This window comes from Coturnix japonica, chromosome 1, assembly GCF_001577835.2.
Source record: "Coturnix japonica isolate 7356 chromosome 1, Coturnix japonica 2.1, whole genome shotgun sequence".
Classification (NCBI taxonomy): Eukaryota; Metazoa; Chordata; class Aves; order Galliformes; family Phasianidae; genus Coturnix; species Coturnix japonica.
The window spans coordinates 118,982,383-118,996,148 of NC_029516.1; the positions used below are offsets into that span (position 1 = coordinate 118,982,383).

The 13,766-nt window shown below is 39.3% G+C and overlaps 1 protein-coding gene across 10 annotated transcripts in view; it reads right to left on the reverse strand.

Annotated features, from left to right (window-relative positions):
• The window catches only part of VWA3B (von Willebrand factor A domain containing 3B), a 58,663-nt gene that overhangs the window by 35,730 nt on the left and 9,167 nt on the right, over nt 1-13,766 (reverse strand). For all 10 annotated transcript variants that reach the window (XM_032441591.1, XM_015850973.2, XM_032441595.1 and 7 more), the window contains 4 exons: nt 12,554-12,713; nt 8,941-9,110; nt 6,985-7,109; nt 899-1,012 (listed from right to left, as the gene is read on the reverse strand). In XM_032441591.1, coding sequence (XP_032297482.1) covers nt 899-1,012; nt 6,985-7,109; nt 8,941-9,110; nt 12,554-12,713 — 569 coding nt within the window. The remainder of the gene's footprint in view (nt 1-898; nt 1,013-6,984; nt 7,110-8,940; nt 9,111-12,553; nt 12,714-13,766) is intronic.

A 13,766-nucleotide genomic window follows, 5' to 3' on the forward strand; every position in this document is an offset into this window, starting at 1 on the left:
TGGTGACTCAACCACCTCCTTGGGCAGCCTGTTCTAGTGCTTGACCACTTCAAAGAAGAAATGCTTCTTAACATCCAACCTGAACCTCCCCTGGCAAAACTTGAGGCCGTTCTCTCTAGTCTTATCACATTGTCATTGTTCTGTTCCAGAGCATGCTCAGAGCACCTCCATCTATCAGGGCTGAGTAGTTTCTCCCTTCCAGGGATTTGGAAACCAGCCATGCTTGGTCCTCACTGAGGTTCAATCCAAGTGGAACATATCCCAGGCCAAACATGATGGTGGAAACCATTCGTTTAACAAACAGATGTGGATTTTCTTCCATGTTGCTCAGTGCAATGGTTGTCAGAGCACTCATCCAGAATCAGCTTGAGTCCTCTGACTTTGAGAAATCCAAATCACACTCCTTTCAGCAAAATAAACTAGCTGTCAAGCTGGAGGCTGTCCACAGAAGATCATGATGGGGTTTTTCCCCAGCACAGTTAAGAAGAAAATCAAAGACTTACCAGCCCAGGCAAAGAGAGAAAGCACACACACACACAAAAAAAGGAGCTTCAGTATCTTGAAATCTAGATAATTACTAAAGCTATTCATTGATGAATTTAAAATGAAAGTTTTAGCCTTATCTGCTAAAATTTAGCAATTTTTAAGCAGTTGTAAACAGGGGTTAACAATACAGGTTTTTAAGCAACTCTATGGTTGCTAAAAATAGTATATTTATATAAATATACTTATTTATATATATTTATATATATATAGTTATTTCAGTTATATTTATATAAATATAGTTATTTCAGAGAAAATTGTCCTCAAATCAACATGTAGTTAAAACTGTTCATAAATAAAATAAACTGATCATGGAAACAATGGTAAATATTAAAAGAAACATAAATGATACGACCTGCAGAATCTGGTTGATGAGATTCAGATAAAATTCTTTGAACTTGTCTCAGCGTACTCCTAGCTTCCTCCAACTCTTTCCAGATCAAAAATACATCTTCACGAACACCAGCTACTGCAAAAGGAATAACAGATAGAACTTGACATTTTGTACCAATTTCTGCTTTTGATAACTTCTGTGTTATCATGAAATCATCGAGGTATTACTGCATCACCTTGTTCACAGGGTTCCAATGAAGTGACAAGTGCTGTTCTTAGAAGGAATTCAATAATGGGCTCAAAGCTATCAGAACATGAGAGGAGTTTAGCCTGCTAGAATGAACCTACAGAGCTGGCCTCAGACTGTTCCCACAATGGGAGGAAATCCCTTTTAACACTCCCAAATAATAAGAAAATTCCACAAAGAAATTCACATGTTGTTCTCTGGACTTCATTGCAATACCAAGCTCCGAATATTAGATCTAACTCTGAAAATCTAAAGAGAAGACGTTTCCAACACCTTCAATCTCCTACAGTATATAAATTCCCTTAAAATTTGATCTCTTTTTCCCATAGGAGCATGCAATATAATTTTGGTAAGATATGTTGATATTCATCTTAACAAATCTCAACAGATAGTCATAATTAAATGCTAAAAACAAACAACAAGGCTGGAGCTGACACAAAATTTTCTTAATCCCAGTAGATTTGCTTCCCCTGATTAAATGGTTAAAATGTGTATTTATTTAGTAGAGTACAATTATTGAAACTGAGACACCATGTACACCCACATAACATACTACTAAAAATGTGTCAAGACTGAGTTTAAATTTCAACCTAGGACTATATAGAAAAAAACTGTGTGGTGTATTACAGTAAAAAAAATACATAAAAGGAACTGAATCATGAGCTACCCTAACCACAAATGCAGACTACAAGCCATTGCAGAGCATAGCCTACTACTGAAGTGCACATGAAGATGCTGAAGAAGGCAAACTTTATCTTAGCATCTAGTGGTTCGGTTAATATCTCTCGGTAGTCCCCTCTGTAAAAGATAAGACATGCAAACTCGTGTGTTAAAGCAGGCTAGCAGTAAACAAACAAACCTGATCATTTTGTTCTTTGATAAACTTCCCTGAAATAATAATTAGAATGTTCTACTAAATAAGAACTCAATTTTAATTGTGAAACGCTTTTAATTTCCAAGAAATATTTTGAAATGTGTTGTTGTACACTGCCATCTCCTGGGACCTTCCTGTATTTCAAAAACAAACCTGTTTCTGTTGCAACAAAGATTGGCATCTCCTGCATCACAAAAGCCATGAGAAAAGTAAATCATTCCACAACATAAAAGGCAAAAAATAAATATCAAAGTCTGTTATTAATTTACAAGTAGTTAATTTTATGGAGGTTTTTAACATTATGTTTGAAAATACTGAAATCAAGAAGAAATTTTCAACTATGTTTAGAATAATATTGGTGATTTTATTGTGTTTCTTCATTTTCTCTTAAGCTCATGCTATGGACTACTCATATTTACAGGACTATTGGCACTGTCTCTGATATGTGTATTACACAAGAAAGTATCTTATTCCTTATTAATCCCATGGCCAGTAAAGTAAAACTACATGCACTTTCAAAGCAAATATGTATAATGGAGCATATTGTACAGGACAAATGCAGGCATTAACAGCTGCACACTGCAAAGTTGTCTAGAAAACCCTTTATCTGGCAACACCTTTTTGTTGGGTCAGCTGAAAGAGCAGGATGTAAGCAGTGGCAAGCAAAGTTACTTTCTCTACAAGGGAAGCTCACCTCCACCTCCATCTTTGTTCCCATCTCTATCTGCACCTTTTCCTCCACATCTCAGAAGAAGTGGGAGAAAAAAGCCATGCCTTTTCAGACAGCCCCAAACCCAACACACAAACACACACACAGCAGGTCACACCCTCCAGCTGTGCCTTTCACCCCACAGCCTGTCCCTGAAAGAAGAAAGAACAAACCTCTCTTCGAACATTATGTTCCCTGCACTCACACCTCACTGCTGTGCTACTGTGGGGGCCACCAACTGAAAAGCAGCCAGAAGCCACCACTGTGGAGGGGCAGTCTCCAGATGTTCCAGGCCTCTTGGCACACCTTTAGATGCCCGCATTGCATGAAAGACCTCTTAAATCATCATGTTATCCCCAGAGAGGAAGGGCCCACCACCTGGCTATGCTGGCTAGAGGTTTAACAGCCAGCAGGTTCCAATTCAAAAGCCACAAAGCAGCGATGGCAGCAGGGTGACCCAGGGGACATGCATGAAGGAAGCAGCCTTAACACTCTTCTGCCTTCCCCAACCTGCAAGAAAGATCAACTAGCTTAGCTGGCTCCCACTGTCACTGCTGACGTGAAGCATGGCCTGCTGTGCTGCAGGACACCCTGCCCCAGAGAACGGAGGCCATGGAAACAAGGAAGAAGATGGGAGCTCAACGTCAGAAAGAGAGAGCTGCAAATGAAGAGGCTGAAGAGTTAATGAAGAAAGTGAATGAAATGGTAANGGCAGGAGAGCCTGAGATAAAGGGCAGGAGCACTGTGCTGACTTGTGTGAGCTGAAGCAAAACGGTGCATCCAAGTGGAAAGCCATGGGCACTTACACACATACACAGACACTCAGAACCGTCCTCATTTCCATTTCCCAGTTATTTGATACCATCAGGTGATTAGACTAAAGCAAGAAGCTTTTCCACACCTACCTCCCCAGCAGACAAACTTTTCCGGTTTGATGAGTCACTGTAACCCATTTCATTTCATATTCAAGGTACAAAACCTGCTTAGAAAAAAAAGCCCATGCGAAAAGAAGCCTGTGAAACTGACAGGGCCTTTGAAATGTCAAGGAAATACCAGCACAGATGCAAATCATGAAAAAAAATAAGTCTTTCTTATTTCTCTGATAATCTGACTGAGGTGTGGAAGCAAAATCCAGATGAAATGGAGTGGGATATATTGTAAACTTTGCCTGCCTGCAAGGCAGGAACAATTTTTTCACTGCTGGTCCCTTCCTCAGCCTCTACGTGGCAGCAGAAGACAGCAGTGTTCTTCCAAGAACCGGATGTCAAAATGCACTTTTGGAGGGGGAAGCCTGCAGAGGAACACAGAAGGGCAGCTGCCTGAGCACCTACAAAGTCAGACAGCAGGCACCCTGTCCCCATCTTGCCCTCCTTCCCCTGGGCAAACGGACAAAGCAAATGAACTTTGTATCCTGTGTGGTATTGCAGAGCAGCTATCTGCATCACTCTTTACACATTAGCAAAGAGAGTTGCCAGGCCAAGGTTAGGTTGCTAAGACTGGACAAAGCACAAGTGAGGAAAACGCAGAGGCAATGATCTTTGCTTCGGCTCATAGGCAAAGCAGCTACTATACAGTCATTATCCTGGCTTTCTGAAACCTCAAAGCTGATCAAGCATGTTAGTCTACACAGTCTGGAATGGTATGATATTCCAAGAGTCTGGCCACACCAAAATACATCTCTTTTTGGATATGTCTAATAACTCAAATCCTGACTTCAGTCTACTGACATTTTCTTTACACATACAGTTAATCTACTTCACCACACAGAGAAATACTGACCAGAGATGTACTATTGTTTGCACTTTGGGAGCCATTATACAGTTCAGGATCTAGATCAAAACACCACTGCTTTTCAAGCCCTCTTTAGCACCTATCTCCTCTCAGTCCAACCCTGTAACACAACTGCGGCCCTTCTCAAGGAGAACCTTCTTCACCACAGCTTCCACCATCTCTCTTGTACTCTAGGACTTCAAGCTCCAACTTAAATACCATCTCCCTTCCACTTATAATTCCAGCTACGCAACAACATTGCTTAATTCTGCAGCAAACGAAGAAGCTACACGAAGAAGAACATAGGCAGAAGTGATAATAGGAAAATCACTGCTGAATAACATTGGTCCAAATTAGGCTTTATGTAAGAGTATTTCTTCTGCATTAAGTAGGACTGAGTCCGCCACTATAAGCACCTTAATTATTTACTGGCTTGTACCTGATTTGATCTCAAGCACTCATTCAATGAGATCAAAAATACGTATGTCCTATTTGGCAGTTTCTCACGCTTCCTTTCTAAATGACTGCTCAAGATGCAAAACAGGGGAGAATTCAACTCTTATCTGAGATTTTAAATAGTTCGCTTCCGACTTGCTTTGTTTAAGTAGATGAAAAAGAGTGAGCATGAAGATTACCTGTATTTGCAAACAGTGTTATTCAGTGGATACCCAGAAAACAATCAGATTTCCTTAAAACGTTGTTGCCTTTTTTGTTTTTCCAGCCCATAAAATGTAATGATGAGTTTCAGTTTCCAGCTGTTGCATTTACGGTGCAAAAAGAAACAGAATCAGAATATTCCTGTGCCACCCTTTGTTTTCCAAGAAACATCGCATTTGGAAGATTAGATCTCTAGTTCATTTTCTATTCATTTCCTTGTACAGTTTATGCCACACACCCAAGAACCAGTTTCAGAACACACCAGTGAGTAATCAACAATTTTATTATTATCATCTTCTGCACCCTTGAAGGAGTCTCTGAAATGCGAGACATCAGGCACGGGCCTGGATAATGTCTCCTGGACATTTTCTTTTCTGAAAAGATTTCAGATTCTGCATATGATCCAAAGGCTCTGATTGGCTGCCAGTGATGTCAGAAGTGTGGTTATAATACCCAGTAAATGCAGAAAGCTAATTGTGTTCCTTTTTAATGTGTAAATTCTACTCCATAATAGCAATAAGACAAAACAGACAATGCACTTCAAGGAGATTACTGCCCTTTTGAGCGATTAAAGCTATTCAGCTTTCAACTTCAGAAACAGTGATGAGGAAGTAATTCCAGTCATACAGGAGCTCTAGGCCCATCTATTGAAACAGGCTGGTGCCTGGGGGAAGAGGAAGCCAGCTTCCCCCACACACTCAAATGGGGTCTGAAAAAGAAGCACTTGGAGCAGACTGAAGGAGATTATTACAGCACTCTGAATTAGTATGAAGTGAGAGGAAGGGCTCTGAAGTACACTCTGCTTTTGGCTCCTAAACACTTTTGCTCCCTTACTTCTGCCCCTCGACTCCCCCATTATGTTTCTTTCATACCGAATAACCACGGTCATGCTGCAGGACAGGTTAATACACAAGGAACTGCAACCCAGAAAATATGGGACAGTTAGTCCAAGATTTAAAAACGGCGAGTCACTAAGTTCACCTTATGTCATAGGTTCCCTAGCAGTAAAAAGAGGCTAACAGTAACTTAACACTAACACCCCTCAGTATAATGGGGATGTGAGTCAGGAGATAAAAGAGGCCTTACATCTGCTGATACTTAAGAAAAAACATTTTTTTCAACTGAAAAAGCCTGCTGATAAAGATATCAGACTTGACATACACAGACTCACTTCACACTGGTCCAGTCCTACTGAATAGTAATGCTGACTTTTCCCAGTGTCAGTAGCACTGTGACTAAGAAGAACCACACTGAGAGCTTTCTGTCCAGCTCCACTCACTGTAAAATGGAGATTCTGCTTCTCCTCTGCTTCTTTGTTTCTTCAGCTCACATTTTTTAAATCTTTTCTCTCTCTCTTTGCTCCTTCTCTCTAGTTCTTTTTACTGTGCTCTCTGCCTGTCTTTGTGATAAATTCAAAGCTTGAGAGGAGGAAGCGAACCATATGTGGGTTTAATTCTTTGGTATTAGCCATGAACTAGGTCTCATTGATGTGGCTGTTGTGTCAGATGCCATTTGTATCTCTTTCATCTCCCTTTCTGCCATTACTTTCTACAATACCACCAGGACATTAGCTCTGCTGTGTTTATCTTTACTCCCTGAAATAAATGCTCTTGCTCCTAATTCTTTTTTACTTGTCTTTCATTCTCACATGCACATCCTCTACTCTCCTCACTTCTCTCTTTTCCTTTCCCTCTCCTTCCCGCTGACAGCATTTCCACATTACAAACTTTGTTCCCACCCCACCCATGCCTACAGAAGGTTTATTTTGATTTAACACTAAGCAAATTCCTACATTACATTGCTACCTTGAAATTTCACTTAAAAACACAATTTGGTTTTTAAATTATCTACCTAGTGGCATTCTCCCTTTCCATTTTCTGGAATTCTGGGCAATTAGACCTTTCCCATCTTCTTCACATTTTAGTGCAGGTCCAGTAGCATCTCTATAGTAATTCTTCTCAACAAAAGCATGGAATCTGTAATAAAAAATGGGTTTTCACCAATCTGTAAACTATGCAAATACTTTTCTAGCTTAAATGTGAATGTCACATATGCAAGATCGTAGCAACACACAACACTGGAATTATTTCCTTATCTGTCCAAGGTAATCAAATGTTCAATTACAACAATATTATGAATGTTACCAAACTTTTATATACATGTATGCACTTATGTTTCTACCTGAATCTTCATTTTGGTATCACTTACTCTGAGGCACATTCCTTTTCAATCATCTGGAAATTTGTTTTTAATTAATGCTCCTAACAGCTGAGCAAGCATGTCATTCGAGATATCTGAGAGGACACTAACACCTTTTAATTAGATTATCCTTCCAGTTCAAAGCCCAACAGGAACATTTATTTCACTATCGACATACAATCAGGAAGTCAAGCAGACTTCATTTACCCTCATTCTCAAAACAGACAAGCGCCCAGAGCAGGAAAAAGATGCCTTTCTAAAGCAGAACCTCACCAGAATCAGGCTTAAATCAAGAAAAACCCATGATCTTAACAATTCCCATGAGGAAGCTGACAATCTTTTAGACACTTATTGGCAAATATCCACCAGCAAGATATCTGTGGCCTCTGCACCAAAGCTATACAATTATTAGTGCAAAAAAATAGTGAAGATAATGGGAATCATATAAGGCAAAACAATTCCCTAGAGCTCCTTGTCACAACTCTTTTTGCCTCTTTCTCTACCATGAAAGAAACATTTATTTTCCTATTATAAAGGAGGGAAAAACACTGCCAAATGAAAGGTGGTGACCAATAATGTATGTGGTATCGTGGAGGTACCACAGTTCATTTAAACACATATCAGAATAAACATAATTTCCCACAGTCTAGGCTTTTGGCAGACACTCCACCTCTTAAAAGATACTTCTAAACACAGATGGCTATGAAAGAGCTAACCAGCTGCCATCTTACCAATTGCTCTGCTGTCATTTGGGATATTTCTACTGTTGGAGACCTTCCCACTCTTCACAAACAACAGTGAAACAACGCTACAGCAGGCATTTCACAGCTCTGTAACTGTATAGCGACTTCTGTTAAGCAGAAAACACCTTATCAGCTCCTATTGGCCTCTTGATGTTCAGCCAGAGTTAGGTAGCGTGGCTCTTTTTGTTTTCTCATTTGTTTTCCTTATTTTGATATCAGAATCAAGATTGAAGTTGTATTATCCCATTCTGATGAAGGCTGACTCTCGCCACACAGCTGGTTCCCAGGATAAAGTAGCCAACAACCATATGGAATATATCAGTTTCCACCAACCACATTGAAAAAGCAGGGTATAGGACTGCAGTTTCACACAAGGCCTAATGGATAACACTACTTCAATTTCCTGTTGATCCAGGCAGTGCCTATTTAGGACAGGCATTACCTTTCAAGTACATGTCTGCATGACACTTGATCCAAAAAGCTCTACATCCTTTGCTGGTGGCTGTGGATATTACCAAAGTACAGAGCAATATGATGAAAACTTTATGTTGCCACTCATTCTCCTAAACAATTTTCAGACTTTCAAAGAGGAGCAGATGACAGATGATTCAGGATATAACTAAGGAATGGCCCTTCTTCAAGCCAGTAAGCACATAGATGGAGAGAGAAGGTCTGTTTGAGTAGATGCTGTACTTCAGTTATAACCCTTAGATTATTTCCTTTGCTTATCCAGACCACTTACTGAGCTGCTTTGTCTCATTTTCCTCATGAGAAAAACAGGGATAATATTCAGGTATCTTCAGATAGTATCCCTAGCAGCAAAACAGAAGTGCTGAAATCTTAAGCTTCTCCTTCTTTGTCATACCTGCCAGAGGCCAAGTGGCTCAGCTCCTTCAGAAAAACAACAGTTTCGTCTTCCCTGGCATTAAAAGATACAGTGTTGACTGGACAGGGGCAACCAGAAATCTTCTCAAGGAGTAGCTGCTTTGTGTCCGCTGGAATGTCACCCACCACAAAGTAATAAACAGCTTCAATCTGTCATAAAATAAAAACAAAACAAAATAAGGAATTGGGAAGTCTGTTTTACATAGATAGTTGGCATTCATTCAAAGCCTTGTGCCGTGCTGAGCACCAGTATGAAACTTAGGTAGAATCAATACATTGTGTGAGTTACCAAATCTGCAGATTTTCAGTTCTCCTTCTAATTTTTGCAAACAGTTCGGATGAAGTCAACAAAAAATTCCTAAAGTGAGAAGAGAACTTGGCCCACAGCTCTCAAGCCTGATTCTGCCCAGAACAAGCCCCTTCCCACAGAAGTTAACTGAAACCAGAGAAAAGTGTGAAGAAGGACAACTGTGTTAATAGCCAAGAAAAGGGCACAATCCTGATGCCTTTCCAGGGCTAAAAAGCAACATGTACATTAATACCAGACACGCTTTCATTGGCAACATATATTTTGAGAAGGAAAAATGCATCATTCATTGAATGCTACCACAGGTATTTGCAGATAGTTCGAATCTTTTATACTTCTGAGGCAGAGGGAACTTGACAGGTTTGTTATGAACACACACACTCATGTTATGAAAACATTATTGCAAGAAGACAGAGAAGTTGAAGAAATGCCCTTTGCTTTTTGTTTGCATATTACGTTATGATGGATTTAATACTGCCTGCACATAACCATGTAAAATGAATAACTAGTAAATATGCTCCTTGGATTTTCACCAACATTAACAACAAAAGTAACCAACATTTAACCCACAACGATGTTCAAGACAGGAAGAATAGTGTATTGACTCTATGGCATACCCACAGTACATATCTATTGATACATAGAGACCAGTAGCTGTTTAACAAGAAATCTGCATTCAGATATGGTGAGGAGTATTCTGGCTACTGGTCAGATCTGGAAAGACATTTTCTCGAAGCAGGAACCTCACAAATTAACACAGCAGCACCTGGGTTTTCTCAGGGCTCATACAGGGGGCTGGGCATCCCATGTGGAAGTCAGGGCCTATATTAAGGGACCGTGCTTGCTTGGGAGCAAGTAGCTCTGTTGTCAGCCAGGTATCCTGGCATCACTGAAAGACAAATGTTAAAGTTAAAGAATGAACATCTTCCATTAAAGCGTAAAGTTAACACAGCATTTATCAGCTTTATAAACAGGTGCACAGAATCTAAATAAATCAAGACTTGCACACATCTGTGCTTTGGTTCAGTTCTGGAAGGTTCCCTCTGTGTTTCAGCCAGCTAAATAGTTGTCAGAGCATGCATGCAGCTCTTCCAGCTGAAACCCAGGCCTTGGACAACATTCTTGTCCTGGGGTTCCTTTTGCTGAAGAGGCTCCTGACCTGGGGGAACATATGAGGATTGCACAACCACTTTTCTTTGAGTTCCTTCAGATTCACATCTTCTCCCCTTCCCTCCTAAGGTTGCCAATAATTCATAAACTCTGTATTTAATAAGGGTATTAATTTTCACACTTCCTTCAAGTGCCTGCTTCTGCAGTCTCTAAAATGCTGAAGTTCCTTGGGAATAGCTGATGCAGAACCAGCTCCTCAAGAAAATAAACAAAATTTCTAATTCACTCTACTTAAACATAAACACAGCAATATCATACCATGAAGGAAGCGTTCCTTGCAGAACAGAGGGGAAAGGTTCAGACCTTTCCATTTATTCCTCCATATTTTGAAAACAATAATTTATGCAGCAATCCATACACAACAGAGAGATCCTCACAACCTTTACATGGGAGGGGATGTACATTAGAAGGGGTGACCCACATTTTGCAGAGTGGCACCTGTGTAGAACTGAAAGTTAGACACCATGGATGCATCTGCAGCAAGAAGAGCCCAAAGGACTGAGGCCTTACAGCATGGCGATCTTGAGCCTGGCACTGACAGGTCATGAGAAAAGGAAATCTAGGGACTTGCCACACGTGGAAGAAAAACTCAACTTAATGGAATGACAGGAAGAGCCAAGTCTAGGGAAAAAAGGAGCTATTGTTTTGGAGCAATTTCTGTTGACGGAAGCAGTTCTGAGAAATGAGTCATTTATGACCGTTCAGTGAGTACGCAGGTCTTGCCTAGGACTGAAAGGGGTCTCCTCCAGCCAGCAGTACAGCCTGCGCTCAAACTGAACTGTCAGTTATAAATGATAATGGCTGTATTTAGGAGTAATTAAAGTCTGTCTTACACGGATCACCTGCCTAAACAGGCTCCCCCAGATTACCCATTAGCCCACCAATGTCTAGAAAAAATAACAGATGCCTCACTGTTGGAAGAATTTTAATTTCTGTGTGTCTGTGTTCAGACTCAGGTCCAACAAGCCTTTTCTTCATCCAGACAGTAGTGAAATCCAAATATCATCTTTTTGTTTCTTAGCAGAAAATTTGTAATACACTGCAAACTGAAAATTCTAGCGTAATTTATGAAGGGGACATTGTAAAAAGCAGTCATAAAGAATGTCACTGTTGCACAATTTTCTCCTCACTCAGTTCCCCTCTAATATCACTTTCAAAACATGGAAGGTTCATCCAGCTGAGAATTCATCTGCACTGGGAGCAAGAAGGAAACTCAAGTAAAATCCACCTTCTCTTTCACAAAGCATCTCACAACGAAATTTACAAGGGAGTTAGGATTGGATCTGTGCACAGGCATGGACTCTAATGGCAGCAAAAACTAATGATCCTAACCCACATGATTTTCCATTGAATTTGGGTGCCAGGAACTGAATTTATATTAGAAGCCAATTTCATAAAATCTTTCTTCAACAGTACCATTTTTAACTGACTAGCTCATGTGATGGCACATATCTTTTATGTTTTGTCACTTCTGCTCTAAATGAATAATGCAGTACGGTACTCTGAAAAATAGTCAGAATTCAATTGTAACAATAGCTGCATACGCTTTGTCTTTTTGCCCTGAAATAAATTATAGCTGTAACCTGGGTGATGAAAAAAACTATTTCAAGACTCCTGCTGACAACAAATGCATAAAGAAATCTCTGTACTTAATATTTTGGATTTTAAGTACAATTATTTTTTTCAAAAGCATTTTGGATACATAACAAAATAAAAATGCTTTCCTTGTCTTCAATAATGTTGATACTAGGAATATTTTCAAGAACTTGAAGCCCTGAAAAACACAGATGGCAAAGAAAGTGGAAGTCAGGGTATTTTTCCTCTAATGACTGTATATTTTTCTGTATGCTCCAGAAAAGAAAACACAAGATTTGACCTTCATGATACAGTAAATTTACAGAGGAAAGCCATCAGTAAAAGTAGCACACAGTTACTGTTGGGGAAAAGAAAAAAGAAAAAAAACAAAAAAAAAGCACAAAAAGACCACAGAAAAAGCCTTCCAAATCCTCCCATTAATATTTACTTTCACATTTCACTGGGGCAAATCACAGTAGCCAGTTTGGCACCGAATACTCTTGGATTTACTTGAGGCTTCTGAAAAGATGTATGAGCTTACCATCCCATCACTCATGGCTTCCACCAGGGCTCCAGCAGAGGTGGTACTGCTGGCAGCTGTTGTGTGGTCCAGCTTCCAGAGCCACTTAACAGCAGATTTTATGGTATATTCAGACACAGGAGCAGATTTCTCTTGCCACTTCATAAGATCCTCAGCAGCCCTGCAAGTGACATTAACTATAAATCAAAAGTAGTGAGAAAAGTACTGACAAAGCAAAATGTCGGAGCTCTTCTACTCTCAGTATTCTTATGGACTGTTAAGTAATAATAACAATAAACCACATATATTAAATCTACACTTGCAATAAAAGTAGAGTTAAGATGAAACTCTTAGAAAAATAACTATTTTTTAAGCCAGTTGTTGAAAACACATCCAAGAGGGCTACAGAACTTTACACATCCTGATTCATGTTTGTCCTTTTGGTTATTTATCACACATTTATTATAAAATATATGTATATGTATGTATATATATATGTATGTATGTATGTATATGTATGTATGTATATATATATATATATATATTTAATAGGTGTACAAAAGCAATCTGGCTTCTCTTTCCCAGACTTGGCCCTCATATCAGATCATTTTAACCTACTTCTGGTTTTTTTTGTTGTTTTTTTTTTTTTTAAAGAGCTGATCTTCATTTGCCCATCAAAGTAAGATTCATGAAGCAAGCTTTTCAGTATTTAATTGGTCAAATGCCCTTTGTCTTTGGCATTACAGAGGTACAAAGCATATTTGCACGTATACCTCTGTATGCACATATGAAGAGACAAAAGTATAAAAAAATAACAGATTCCAGTAAAATAACTGGTTCCAAGATCTGTGACATTCTGCCAAGCACCACTCTGAATATCTCCTTGTAAACCTAAAGAGAAGTACATCTTCTCTACAATTCTGTGATTCTGTGATTCTCAGATTCTTTCAAAGCAGTAATTTGTAAGCTATTCGTCCTTCATCTCCCTCCTGCAACAAACAGGAAAATCAAATAACACAACTACTGTGCCTCAATTTTAACTTAGCTTAGCACATTATCTATGAAGAAATTATTTAATGTGCTTCTTGTAAGCTAGGGAAATCATCTCCTATTATTTAAGTCGAGTGTACTTTAAGGTAGAGAATTAATATAGGGAAACACAATCAGATCTATAGGGTAAAGCATGCATAAAACATTAAGAATCATAGTGTGGTTGAAAGTAATCTTTATGGAA